We start from the raw sequence: 15,215 nt of genomic DNA on the forward strand, positions 1-15,215 counted from the left end.
GTCTGTAAATTTGTTCTGACCACAAAGCATCCCTGGAGTCTCTCTGAGTCTGGTGTAATTCTGGGGGCTGCCCTATTTGTGAATCCTTCTTTGCTCAGTTAAACTCCTTTAAATTTAATTCATCTTTAGTTTTTCTTTTTTTTGAGACAAAGTCTGACTTTGTTGCCCAGGCTGGAGTGCAGAGGCAAGATCTCAGCTCACTGCAATCTCCAACTCCCTGGTTCAAGTGATTCTCCTGCCTCAGCCTCCCAAGCAGCTGGGATTACAGGCACTTGCCACCACACCCAGCTAATTTTTGTATTTTCAGTAGAGACGGGGTTTCACCATGATGGCCAGGATGGTTTCAATCTCCTGACCTTGTGATCCACCCGCCTCAGGCTCCCAAAGTGATGGGATTACAGGCGTGAGCCACCATGCTCGGCCTGAAATTGTAGGTGTTCTTTATATACAGTAGTCCCTTCGTATCCACATCCCAAGATGTCCCCCCAGTGGATGCCTGAAATGATAGATAGTAACGAATCCTGTACATGCTATATGCAATAACTGATCTGATAACCAGGTTGGGTACTGATTGACCAACAGGCAGGTAGCATGTACAGCATGGATGATCTGGACAAAGGGATGTTTGACTTCCCAGGGAGGGTGGAGCAGGACGGTGTGAGATTTCATCAGGCTCAGAATGGTGTGTAATTTAAAACATGAATTATTTCTGGAATTTTCCATGTAATATTTTTAGACTGCAGGTGACTGCAGGTAACTGAAACCATCAAAGCAGAAATGCAGATAAAGGGGGACTACTGTATCTTGGGTATCAGTCCTGTGTTATATATGTTTTGTGAATCATTTTTCCTAGTTTGTGGCTTGCCTGTTTTCTTTAATGGTATCTTAGTAGATGTTTTTATATGTTTAATAACTTCCAAATAAAAGGTTTTTAAAAATGGCTATTGCTTTCTGTGTTCCTAAGAATCCTTCGTCTACCTTTAAACAGTGAACAAAGTTTGTTTTTTAATTTGTTTTTTTCAAACTGTACTCTGCTTTCTTGAAGATACTTTCCAGAAACAGTCATGGTATTTCAGGCAGGACATGGGCAGACAATCATTAATAGTTTCAAACTCCTTCTTTGATGGACCACCAAAAATCAAAAAACCACTATAAAACCCTTGAAGTTTTCATTTGATTCTCAGAACAGGGAAAGTTTAGAGTGAGAGTTGACATTTCACATTTAGCATTTTAGCATGTTGTTTAACTACTTTTCTTTTCTTTTTTTTTTGGGACGGAGTCTTGCTCTGTCACCAGGCTGGAGTACAGTGGCGCGATCTTGGCTTACTGCGACCTCTGCCTCCTGGGTTCAAGCGATTCTCCTCCCTCAACCTCCTAAGTAGTTGGGACTACCGGCGTGTGCCACCATGCCAAGCTAATTTTTGTGTTTTTAGTAGAGACAGGGTTTTACCATGTTGGCCAGGATGGTGTCAATCTCTTGACCTTGTGATCCACCCTCCTTGGCCTTCAAAAGTACTGGGATTGCAGGCGTGAGCCGCCATGCCTGGCCTGCTTAACAACTTTTCATGAGTCAGCCCTGACTTTCAGGTAGTGAATTGAAAATGGCAAAATTTATCTGAAGATCCTCAACTTCTGCTCATTTGTGGGGCACCATCTCAGTGACATCACTGGAAGATCCAGATTGCTTGACACAGTGGTAACCAATTACTGGGGCTGAGGTCCCAACAGGTGTTTGGGCTTAAGGAATTAAGTCTGTGCTGAAGGTGGAAAGGGAGAAGAGGAAATAAGAATGTATTTGTTTTTTCATACCACACAGCATTTGTGCCAAGGTGGCTATGTGTGTCAAAGTCAGGAAATCCCTCCTCCTGGGAGCCAAGAGGAAGTCTCTCAAAACTAGAAGGGAAAAGGTGTTTTTCCCACATCAGTCCATCTTTGGGTACATTCTAGTATTGATTTATGCCCCTTCCTCAAAAAACAATGAAGCGTTTAGTGTGCTAACAGCATAGCTTAAAAAGAAAAAGGAAATGGAATTCTACATTTTAATAAAACTTGATTAAAAAATAGTATTTCAAACTGTACAGATCGGGGCCAGAGGTATACAGTTGTCAAAAAATGCACACACTTCACTTGACATCTCCGGCACCTTCAGCTTTCAGTGCCTGCTCTGTTTTGGCATCTCCATTTTCTGCAGGGTTATTCCCCTTTCCTCACTTTGGGTACCTTCTTTCCCTTCTTTACCATGGGCCTTTTTAGGCTTTGGCTCTGGTTTTAGAGGAGCAGGTTTAGCAGACAATCTTGTGGATTTTCTCTTTGGTTCATCCTTTATGTTGGCTTTATCTCCTATCCCCTTCAATCTTCCTCTTGGGCATGGTGGCATTGGTGGCATGATGTGGGCACTGGACACAGGGATGTAGTGACTCATGGACTTGGTTGATCTGTAGGTTGTTCTCACCTCCTTCACATTGCTCCTATTTTCTTTTTAAGCTTTGTAATTTTAGCTTTTATGTGATGTTTATTTTGAATTAATTTTTATGTATAGGATGATATATAGGTCAAGGTATTTTTTTTTAATGCATAATCTCTTTGTTTTACCATGATTTGTTGAAAAGACTTTGCTTTACCCATTAATGACTTGGTCAAAAACAAATGACCATGTAAAGGTAGGTCTTTTTCTGGACTGTGTGTTCTATTCTGTTGATCTGCTTGTCAGTACTTATGTTGATACCATATTCTCATCCGTGAGGAATTGTTTTAGAGTAAATTTTAAATTCTGGTAGTTTAAATGCCCAAGCTGTTTTGTTGGTTTTCAGCATTGCTTTGCTGTTTTTGTCTTCTTGCATTATCATGTGTGCTTTAGAATGCAGTTTCTACCAAAAAAAAAAAAAAAAAAAAAAAAAAGCCTGCTGGAATTTGATTGACATTGTTACCTCTTTAGAACATTTTGGAGAGAATTGACATTTTAACAGTATTCAACTTTTCAATCCATGAACATGGCATATCTTCACTTAGGTTGTCTTTAATGATTTTTGTTGTTGTTGTTATTGTGAAGCGACATTGTAGAGTTTTCAGTGTCTTTTGGAAAGGATATTTTTTCATCTATGTTCATGAGGTATGATGGTCTGCTCTGCTCTTCTCTTTTTTTTTTTGAGACGGAGTTTAGCTCTCCTTACCCAGGCTGGAGTGCAATGGCGCGATCTCAGCTCACTGCAACCTCCACCTCCTGGGTTCAGGAAATTCTCCTGTCTCAACCTCCTGAGTAGCTGGGATTACAGGCACGCGCCACCGTGCTCAGCTAATTTTTTGTATTTTTAATAGAGACGGTGTTTCACCATGTTGACCAGGATGGTCTTGCTCTCTTGATCTCGTGATCCACCCGCCTTGGCCTCCCAAAGTGCTGGGATTACAGGCTTGAGCCACTGCGCCCGGCCCTCTTTCTTATAATATCTCTAAGATTTTGGGATTAATACACAGTATTCATAAAATGTGTTGGGAAGGCTGGGCGCAGTGGCTCACGCCTATAATCCCAGCACTTTGGGAGGCCAAGGCGGGTGGATCACGAGGTCAAGAGATCGGGGCCATCCTGGTCAACATGGTAAAACCCCATCTCTACTAAAAATACAAAAAATTAGCTGAGCATGGTGGCGCGTGCCTGTAATCCCAGCTACTCAGGAGGCTGAGACAGGAGAATTGCCTGAACCCAGGAGGCGGAGGTTGAGGTGAGCCGAGATCGCACCATTGCACTCCAGCCAGGGTAAGGAGAGCGAAACTCTGTCTGGAAAAAAAAAAAAAAATGTGTTGGGAAGTATTTCCTTAAATAATTTTTATAAGATTTGTGTTGTTTGTGCCTTAAAAGTTTGATAGAATTCATTAGTGAAACCACCTGGCTGTAGAGTTTTTTTTGTGTGTGTCTGGGAAGAGTTTTGATAAATTCAATTTCCTTAATAGAGATAGGACTATTTTATATTTTTTGCTCATCCTTGTGTTAATTTCAGTGAGTTGTGTTTTTCAAAGAATTTATACATTTTATATAAAATGTTAAATTTAGTATAAAGTTGTTCATAATATCTTATTTTTTAAATTAAGGATCTGAAATGATGTCAGATCCTGACATTTCTGTCAGAAATATTCATTTCTGATATTGGTGAATTCTCTTTTGTTTTCCTCATTCAGCCTTGGTTTAGCAGATTTTCTACTTTTCAGAAATCTATTTTATGGCTTTGTTGATTTTATCTGTTTTGCATTTGTTTTCTATTTCATTCACTTTTGCTTTTTACTTTTTTCCTTCCTTCTGTTTTCTTTGGGTTTTATTTGCTACTTGCTTTTGAACTTTTTGAAATAGAAGCTTAGATACTGATTCTCATCCTTCACTTCTAATATATACATTTAAGGTATAAATTGCTGTAAAATCATTGTGTTAGTTCTATCTTGTGAGTTTCCATAAGTCATTTTTATTATCATTCATTATAAATATTTAAAATACCTCTTGTGATTTATTTACTTTGTTCAACTTATGGGTATTTAGAAGTATATAACTTAATTTTTAAGCAATAGGAGATTTTCTAGATTAACAAAATATTTACTTCTCGCATAATTGTATTGTAGTTAGGAAATACACTCTTGAAAGATTTCAAAATTTGCTGATACTTTATGAGCTAACATATGGTCCATTTTGGTATGTGTTTTGTGTTATAGTTTGTTTTTATTTGGAAGAGCATTTTGCTTATATATATTCTAGTTATTTATTTGTGTAGTTCAAATATCATTTTTTTTGTGTGTGTTGTGTGTATGCACTTGATCTTGTAGCTATTGACAAAGGTATGTTGGTCTCCCAAGTAATTGTGGATTTATCTGTCACCTTTTAGTTTTGTATATTTTCTGTTTTAAATGTTTTTAAACTTTATTATTGGGCCCATTGAGGTTTAGAATTTTGATATATTCACTAGACGAGATAGCTCATGCCTGTATTCTCAGCACTTTGGAGGCCGAGATGGGAGGATTGCTTGAGCCCAGGAGTTGGAGACTGGCCTGGGAAACATAGTAAGATTCCATCTTTAGAAAAAAAAATAAGAAAAATTAGTGCTCTGTAGGGGCTCACATCAGTAGTTCTAGCTACTTGGGTGGCTGGTGTGGGAGGATCACTTGAGCCCAGGAATTTGAGGTTGTAGTGAGCTATAATCACACCACTGTTCTCCAGCCTGGGTGACAGCATGAGACCCTGTCTCAATACAGACAAACAAAAGAATTATGCTATATTTTTGTTGATAGGACTTTTTAATTATTAAGAAATGCCTTTCTTTATCTTTAGTAATGCTTACTGCCTTACATCTGCTTTGCCTGATATTGGCATAGTTATGCCACCTTTCTTTTTGTTGGTGTTTGAATAGTATATCTTTTCCCATCATTTTGTATTCAGTTCTTCTATGTTTATAGTCTTCTACTAGAGTGTTAAACATAATAATGGATATAATTTGAGTTTAAATCTACTACCTTACTATTTGTTTTACATTTATCCACAGATCTGTGCTACTTTTTCTCTTATGTCTTACTTTCTTTGGTTTAGTCAGATGTTTTAAATTACTCTTTTTATCTCCTCAGTTTGCTTTTAATGAGTATCCTACAGATTACTACATGAGTTTTTGAGTTATTGAAGTCTAACATGAATTATTACTTCTTCTCTTCTTTGGTAAAACAGATATCTTAGAAACTTTTATTCCATTTACCCTACTTTTTCCTCTTTTATTGTTGTCATGCATTTTACATCTCTCTATATATTTTAAAGAACAGCCTGTCAGTGTTATTTTTATAGTCATTATTTGTTAATATTAACATATTTACCCTTACAATGGCTCTCCTTTGTGCATTTATATGCTTTTTTCTAGTATTATTTTCCTTCTGTTGGAAGAACTCTCTTTTAGGAATAAATTCTTTGTTTTTTCTTTTGATTTTTATTTTACAAAGATAAGCTGAGAGTAAATTGCTTCGTTGGTACCAGTTATTCCCCCCCCCCCAGAATTTTTATGTCATTATTTTTTGCTATTCGTCATTTCTGTTGATTGTTGCTTCTTTAAATGTGTTTTTTGGGGTCTGGCTGTTTTAAAGATTATCTTTAGCTTTTAGCAATTTGGCTATGATTTGCTTAGTGTTTTTCTTTGTAGTTATTCTTTGACAAGCTTCTTTCTGATGTGGCTTCATGTCTTTAATTAATGTTAGACAGTTCTTGGTTGCTAGCACTTCATATATTGCTTCTTCTCAATTTTCACACTCTTATGAAATTTCACTTATATATATGTTAGAACTTTTCAGTGGTTCCATATGCGTCTAGTACTCTTTTCTATAATGTTTTGTCTTTATCTCTCTCTGCTTTGGTTTGGATATTTTCTGTTGACCTGTGTCCCACTTCATGTTTGCTTTATTTAATCTGCTGGACACACCAAATATTTACAACACTTTTGGGAAATTTTGCTGTGAAGAAGAGTGAGGATGTAAGAGCAGTAATTGAACTGTGGTGGAGTAAAGAGTGGGGCTTTTTGGACGATATAGACTAAAATATATTTATGTTATGATTGGAATGATTCAGGAGAGAGAAAAAATTAAAGCTCTGTGAGAGAAAAGGAAGATGATTTTTTAAGATAAAATTCTTGAGAAGGTGAGTGAGGATGTAATCCAAAGCAGTCAGAGGGTTTATCTTTGTAGGAGTGGGACATAGAATAGGCACAGATTCCTGCGTAGCTGTAGTCTTGTAGAATTCTGGCTTCACCAATGGAAATTCTGCAGGTGCTATAAGTTTCTAGAATATGTGTGTGTGGGGGTGTGTGTGTTTGTGCATCATATGGGAAAATTGTCCAGGAATGGAGAGTCAAGTGAAAGGTAGACTGTATTTATAGTTACCTAATTATGTGTTTTATTTCTGTGTATTTTCAGTGATACTTACCTTTATTTCTTAGTGTAGTCAAAAGTATTGTAGTATTTTTTAAAGGAACTATTTAAATGTTTAATAGTCTTTTTTGTCCTATAGTTACAGTTTTGTACTGTATATTTAAACATAGTTAATTGTCTTGTCTTGGTTTAGCACTTTTAGTTTATTTTAATTTTCACTTTAAATTATGGATAAATAGTTGTATATATTTATGGAGTAAACATAGTTAATTCTTTATAATGAATTTTTAAATTCTTCATATTTTGGATAAACAATTAAGTTTTCTTTTTTCAAATTTTTATTTAGTTTTACTTTTTATGGGTAAGTAGTAGGTGTATATATTTATGGGATACATGAGATGTTTTGATACAGGCATGCAATGTGAAATAAGCACATATTGAAGAATGGGGTATCCCCTCAAGCATTTATTTATTAGTTGAAAGCAGTCCAATTGCACTCTTGAAGTTATTTTTAAAATGTACAGTTATTGACTATAGTCACCCTGTTGTGCTATGAAAATCAAGTTTTCTTAAACATATTTTCCTATATTTTCTTTTACAGTTTTGCAGTAGAATAGTATAACCATGTTTCGGAATAGTCTCAAGATGCTGCTTACTGGTGGGAAATCAAGTCGTAAAAACAGGTCAAGTGGTAAGTGAGTATGCTACATTTATTGTGCGTGATAGTTTAGAAATATAAGTTCTTTTAGAGTCCTGAATTAATGCTGTAACACTTTATTAAATGCTTAACTTAGAACTTAAAAGAAAGTTTACATTTCTTTAGGCTTTCACACTCTTTATTAAGAGGTAGCAACACTTGGATGCTTATCAGGAACAGTCGAGAGAAAGGAAAAGCTTGTGAGGAAAAATATTTATTTCTAATATACGAGACAGTAATGTTTCTGTGCATTTGCTTATTAAAAACCTTCTAGACCTAAGTTTATTTTTTTGAATTAGCACATGAAATTATTGCAGTCCTAGGTACTCTTTTGGGAAGGAAATTATAAAAATAAAAACTGTCCTCAAGATTTATACAGAAAGTAAAATATAAGTTGAATATTTTTATAGGCATTAAAATAAAGTTTGTGGTTTTTTTTAGAACAAGGAGTTAAGTCTTAGGCTTTTAAGGGAAATAAACAAAACTATGTTTTTGGTAGAAAATATTGAAAAGGAATGTATTAGAGTATTTGTTTTTTATTAATGAGTGATAGACTTCTGTTGTATTCTTCATAATCTTTTCAACTTATTTTTCTGCAGTTTATAAATTTGCATTGGTACTGTATTTATTATCATTCATTTCAAAATGTTTCTGTAATTCTGATTATGATTTCTTCTTGACCCTTACATATTTAGAAGTGTACTTAAGAATTTCCAAACTTTTGATGATTTTTGTTTATCTTATTGTAAGAACAAACTCCCCTACATCAACAAAAGGAAAACTCTTTTTCCTCTGCTACTCCCACCAGTGTTTCTGGCCACCAAATATGTGGTTTTTTTTTTCTTTTCTACAATGATTCAATTCATTTCTCTGGTAGATACCAACTGGATGTCCTACAATTAAATTCAATTCTGACACTATCTACCCTGAGTTAGCACAGACCCCATGGGTTATTATCTCAGTCCTACAAGACTGTTTTTCACTGCAGATACCAATTGCACATTTTGGATCCCTAGGTTACCCACAACTTCTTTCCGACTTGGCTCCGACTTGGCTACAAATCAGAGGTTCCCATGACCCCTGTCTCAGGTTCTGTTATTTTCTAGAATGGTACACACAACTCAGGAAAACAGTTTCTTTACAAGATTATTGGCTTATTAAAAAATACAGTTCAGAAACAGTCTGATGGAAGATGTGGGTAGGGCAAAGTATGGGGGAAAGGACCCTGGGCTTTCATGCTCTTTTTGGGTATGCCACCTCTCAGCATCTTCCATGTGTTAATCAATCCAGAATCCTATTGAACCCCATCCTTCTGGGTTTTTATGGAGGCTCCATTATGCAGATATGATTAATTCATTGGCTATTGGTAATGAATCCAAACTCCAGCCCATCTTTTCTCTCCAGAAGTCAGAGGGTACCGGTGAAAGTTTCAACCCTCTGCTCTCATGGTTGGCCCCTCTGGCAGCCAGCCCCTATCCTGAGGCTATTCAGGAGCCCCCAGCTACCTACCATTTATCTTGTTAGTATGTAGGAAACCACTTATCACTCTGAAGACTCCAAAAATTTTAGAGCCGTGTGCCAGGAAATGAGCAGAGACAAATATGCTTTTTTTGTTTTACTACATCATCCTTCTTATTATTGAATTCTAGCTTAATTATACTATTATCAGAGACTCTATTCCATATTATTTTATTCTTTTGATATTTATTGAGATTTGCTTTACAGTTCATCATATGGTAAGTTTTGGTGAATGTTCTGAATGTACCTGAAAATAATGTGAATCTCATAGTTATTGGATATAGTGTAGGTCAGTTTTGTTAATGGTGGCCCTCAAATATTTCATATCCTTACTTATTTAAAAAAATTATTTACTTAGAAAGGTATGGGAAAATACCACACTATGATTATGAATTTGCTTATTTCTCCTGCTAGTTCCTGAGAATTTTTGCTTTATATGTTTGGAAGCTGTCTTATTAGGAACATTCAAGTTTAGGATTGTTACATCTTTCTTATGAATCGACTATTTTACCATTATGAAATGTCTCTATTCTTAATAATGACTTGTTTAAAAGTTCATTTTTTCCACATATTAATATAAGTACTCCATGGTTTTTTAAATTAATATTTGCAAAATATGATTTCTTTTCATTCTTTTATTTTGAACATTTCTGTGTGCTTATGCTGTTATAGCATATAATTGGGTTTTCTTTTATTCAGACATGCTTTTTCTTTTAAGGAAGCCTTTGGGTTACATTAATTTGGTCAGTTATATATTTAGGTATCTTTGTGCTTTCTACTTGGCCTATCTGTTCTCTTCTTCTTTTTCTCCTGTCTTACTTTCTCTTTCCTCTCTCTCTTTCTTTTGCATTGTTCAAAACTTTTTTTTTTTTTTTTTGAGATGGGGTCTCACTGTGTTGCCCAATCTGGAGTCTAGAGGCACAAACACAGCTCACTGCAGCCTGAACCTCCTGAGCTTAAGCAGTACTCCCACCTCAGCCTCCTGAGTAGCTGGAACTACAGGTGTACACCACCACACCCAGCTTTTTTTTTTTTTTTTTTTTTGTAGAGATGAGATTTCAGTACTTTGTTCAGGCTGTTCTTGAACTCCTGGGCTCAAGCAGTCCTCACGCCTTGATCTTCCAAACATTGGGGTTACAGGTGTGAGTCACCATGCCTGGACTCAAAACATTTTTTATTCCATATTTTCCTCTGTTAACTTTGAAATTATATACCCTTTTGAATTTTTTTCAATAGTTACCCTAAAGATTAAAACAATCCTTAGCTTATCAAAGTTTGATATTTGATTGGTATTTTTACCCTCTTCTTGGACAGTGCAAGAGCTTTAGATTCTCTTCACCTGTTTTTAAACTCCACAAGATGTTACTGCTGTTCTATGTAGTCATTGTTACTTAGATATGCCCATATATTTGACCTTTTCATTGATTTTCATTCCTTCCTGCATCCCTGACTTTCTCGATAGAAGTAACTTTACCTGAAGAACACCTTTCATTTTATTTTATTTTATTTTTAGAGACGGGGTCTCACACTGTCAGCCAGTCTGGAGTGCAGTGGCACTGTGAGAGCTCACTGTAACCTCAAACTCATAGGCTCAAGCATTCCTCCCACCTCAGATTCTGGAGTAGCTAGAATTACATGTACATACCACTGCACCTGGCTAATTAAAAAAATTTTGTTTGTAGAGATTATCTTGTTATGTTTCCCAGGCTGGTCTTGAACTCTTATCCTCAATTGATCCTCCTACCTTGGCTTCCCAAAGCATTAGGAATTTAGGCATGAGCCACCATGCCTGGTGAAGAACACCCTTTTAGAATTTCCTTTAGTAGACATTGTCTTATGACAAACTTTACTTTTGTTTATCTGAAAATGTTTTATTTTGCCTTCATTTTTGTGATTTTTTTTTTCTTAAAGAGATGGGATCTCTGTGTTTTCCAGTGTAAAGTACAGTAGCTATTTATAGGTGCAGTCCTAGTGCTCTGCAGCCTTAGACTCCCAGGCTCAGATGATCCTCCTGTCTTAGCCACCCAAGGAGCTAGGCCTAAAAGTGGGTGCCACTCTACCTGGCTATTTCTAGGATACTTTTATTGGGAGTATAATTCTAGGGTGCAATTATTTTCTTTCAGTGTTTTACAATGTTGTTTATTGTCTTCTGGCTTCTTCCATTTTTTTCCTGGTGATCAGCTGTCAGTTTAATTGCTACTTCTTTAAAGGCAACTGCCTTTTTTCTCTTTTAAGTTTTTAGATTTATATTATTTTACTAAGAGTATTTTCTTTTATATCTTTATCATTTAAAAAATCTTCATATTCTGGCCAAGTGTGGTAGCTCACACCTGATAATCCCAACACTTTGGGAGGCTGAGGCAGGCAGATCATTTGAGGCCAGAAGTTTGAGACCAGCCTGGCCAACATGGCAAAAATTCAGTCTCTACTAAAAATGCATAAATTAGTCATGTATGTTGGTACATGCCTGTAATCCCAGCTACTTGAGAAGCTGAGGCAGGAGAATTGCTTGAGCTTGGGAAGCAGAGGTTGCAGTGAGCCAAGATTGGGCCACTGCCCTCCTGCCTTGGTGACAAAGTAAGACCCTGTCTCAAAAAAAAAAATCTGTCTTCTGTTTATGTTTTTATTTACGTTTGTCGAATTTGTTGACTCTGTGGCATGATGTCATTTGTCAGTTTCGGAATTTTTCTCTCATTTTTTTCTTCATTTTTCCCAAAGCTCCAGTTACGCATTTGATAGACAATATGTGTATCATCTCTGACTCCTGTCGTTTTTGTAAATTCTTTTGTCTCTATATGCTTTATGCTGGCTATTTTTTTTTTTTACTTATCTTACATACTTTTCATGCTTTTCTTTCTGTTCCTCAGATTGTATAATCTCAATTGATCTATATCTAAATTCACTGATTCTTTTATCTGCTCGAATCTGCTATCATTTCTACAGAATTTTTTTTTCAGTTATTGAGTTTTTGAACACCAGAATTTCTATTTGATTCTTTAAATTTTTAAATCTCTTTATTGGTATCATTTATTTGGTGAGACGTTGTTCTCATACTCTCTGACATAGAGTATCCTTTAGTTTTTTGAACATATATAAAATAGACAATTTAAAGTTGCTTATATCTCCAACATCAAGGCTTCCCTCAGAGATAATGTCCATTGCTTGCATTTTGCCCTTTGTGTATAGGCCATACTTTCTTGTGTCTTTGTCTGTCTCATAATTTTTTGTTGAATCCTGGATGTTTTAGAATATATAATGTATCAACTCTGGAAATCAGATTCTCCCCCTCCCCAGGGATTGATTTATGTTGTTGTGTTTGTTTGTTTAGTGACTTCTCTGAACTAATTCTCCAGAATCTGTGTTATTGTGCATGGCCACTAAAGTCTCTGCTTGGTTTGTTTAGTGGTCAGTTCATACTAGACAGAAATTTTCTAAAGTGCCTTCCAGTCTTTGTCAAGGGACTTTTTATACTGAGCAAGCCCTGAGTAGGATCAAATAGACAGCTTTGTGGGTGGAATATTCCCAGGAACTAGTAGACAGGTGAAATAATGACAGTTCTTTGGAAATAAAGCTTTGAAGGAACTATAGTCCTCTTTTGCCCATTCCAGTGACTTCCAGGCTATTGTTTTTCATGACTGTAGGTTGTTGACTATTAAGGCTGCTGCATAGCTTGAGAGAGGGGACAGGAATAGAGCAAGTTAAAATGCCACAAAGCTTGCTGTTTTTATGAACATTCAGACATTATTCTTGAATATATGTTGCCTGGATTGCTGCAAGCCTTTGACTAAGTTTATTTTGCCAGTTTTTTCATTGTATTTTTGGAGAAGAGAAATTCTGGATGTCCTTCTTCATTTTCATTGACATGACCCCACTGTCTACTTTTTGATGTTTTCTTTTAAATATATATTGGGACTAATCATGTTATAGATTCAAGCTGCTTTCAAATTTGACATTTAAAAAAATGCTTTATCCCAAATGTTTTTTCTGGCCTAGAGCCATCATTTTCATAAATGCCTTCAGTTGTTCACTTTTGAGAGCAGCATTAGCATTTTCTCTTACTTCACGAGAGTACCTGACCTTAGACCAGATAAGTGACTCACACTATCCTTATTAGAGGAAGACATCATACTAGACTTTTGAATACTGCTTTAGTAGAGATTATATTATTAAATCCATACATGTCAAGGTTCTACTTGTAGTATTATAGCGAATTTCTTTGATTTTCTGGGTATTTACTTATATCAATAATTATTTTTAGGAGTTTGATTCTAATATTTATTCCCTGGCTTTTCATGCAGATTGTTTACAATTTAGAATTGTTATAAAAATAGGGCTTTGTATTGTGTATGCAGAGAACTCTATTTGTAGAGAATCAGAATTTTTTTTATACTAAGAGATTATTCCAAGGCAACAATAAATGTTATTGTATTTATGGAAAGATATCATTAGTGTTTTTATTACTACAGTTTTTTCCTTAATCCTTAATAATAACTGGGTAGATACTTTATTCTTTATATTAATTTTGGCTCATGGCTTATTTTTAGGGTTAATAAGGGAAGTTTTCTCACCGGTATATAATTTTGGGGTTTTTTTGGAAATCATCTTGGTATTTAGTTTAAAAAGCATTTGTAATGAAGGGAATTGTCTGTCCTGATTTACCTTTTAAATAGCTCATCTGAATTTTTGTGTGGGCCACTAGATATATATTTCACAGGAATAGTTTTTATAACAAGTTTATTAAAATAAGATAAATTTTATCTGGCAGAGTTTTCCCCCTAAGGACATGAGAATATTAGCCTTGAATTTTATAAGTTAATTAAGATTTATGATGTGAAAATTCTTTTTTTCTGATGCTTGTAGGATTAAATATTCTGAAATTTTGTAAAAAAAAAAAACCACTATGTGGTTCTTTTTAATTAAACGAGTTATAATTAAATAAATTTTAATTAAATGAGTTACATGTTTCTATGTTTTCTAAAAGTTCATATATAGTAAATGTTTACATATATTTTCTTATTTTTCCTAACTTTATCACCTTAAATTATGCAATTAAAGAACTTCAGATATGCTTCTTTGAATCAAGTAATGCCATTGTTTGGTTATCATTGTGTGATTGTTTTGGTAAATCATTACTCAGCTATGCTGGTGGGGAGATACTGGCAGTTTCAGATATTCAAGAATTCAGAAAGATGAGTATCATAAGCGTAACATAGCTTCTGGACAATGTGTGGAAGGCAAGAGAGAGAAACAAAAGTGAACAAAGTACATAAAACTTAAACACAGATAATTGCTGGTAATGTACTATAAGAAGTAGAAATTATTCCAGGAATACAAAGATGTTTGTACATCAGAAAATTAACTTTTTCGATTAGGAAAAAAAATTTTAAACAACACTATTATGTGTTGAAATAGTATTTTATAAAATGGTGCAGCAATTAAAAACATCATTAAGGCTGGGTGTGGTGGCTCATGCCTGTAATCCCAGCACTTTGGGAGGCTGAGGTGGGTGGATCACAAGGTCAGGAGAGACCAGCCTGGCCAATATGGCACAACCCCATCTCTACTAGAAATACAAAAATTAGCTGGGCATGGTGGTCTCATGATGTTGCCCAGATAGTTTTACTTTGTCGATCATGTGTTTAGTTTCTGTCAACAAATATTTATTCATTAATCATTAAGTACTAAGGATAGTATGCTGGTTGCTTGATAATTGAGTTTGGGTTAAATTCTGTACACCCCATATACATAAAAGTCAGTTCAACTGTAAATATAGGGTATGTTGTTAGAATCATGTGTTATTGTTTATATTAGTCCATTTTGCATTGCTATAAAGGAATACTTGAGAGTGAGTAATTATAAAGAAAAGATGTTTATTTGGCTCACAGTTCTGCAGGCTGTACAAGAAGCATGGCACTGGCATCTGCTTGGCTTCTGGTAAGGTCTCAGGAAACTTTAACTCATGGGGGAAGTTGAAGCAGGAGCAGGTGTGTCACATGACAAGAGAAGAAATGAGAGGGGAGCAGAAGCTCTTTTAAACAACCAGCTCTTATATGAACTACTAAAGTGAGAACTCCCTCACCAGTCATTCATAAGGCATCTACCCTCATGACCCAGACACCTCTTG

General features: G+C 35.4%; 1 protein-coding gene across 8 annotated transcripts in view; it reads left to right on the plus strand.

Annotated features, from left to right (window-relative positions):
- The first annotated feature begins 7,482 nt into the window (after positions 1–7,482).
- TANC2 (tetratricopeptide repeat, ankyrin repeat and coiled-coil containing 2) overlaps positions 7,483–15,215 on the plus strand; it is a 440,895-nt gene continuing 433,162 nt past the window's right edge. For all 8 annotated transcript variants that reach the window (XM_035300383.3, XM_035300386.3, XM_035300388.3 and 5 more), the window contains exon 1: positions 7,483–7,567. In XM_035300383.3, coding sequence (XP_035156274.1) covers positions 7,501–7,567 — 67 coding nt within the window. In that variant the 5' untranslated portion in view covers positions 7,483–7,500. The remainder of the gene's footprint in view (positions 7,568–15,215) is intronic.

The sequence above is a fragment of the Callithrix jacchus genome, chromosome 5, assembly GCF_049354715.1.
Source record: "Callithrix jacchus isolate 240 chromosome 5, calJac240_pri, whole genome shotgun sequence".
In the NCBI taxonomy this organism is placed as follows: Eukaryota; Metazoa; Chordata; class Mammalia; order Primates; family Cebidae; genus Callithrix; species Callithrix jacchus.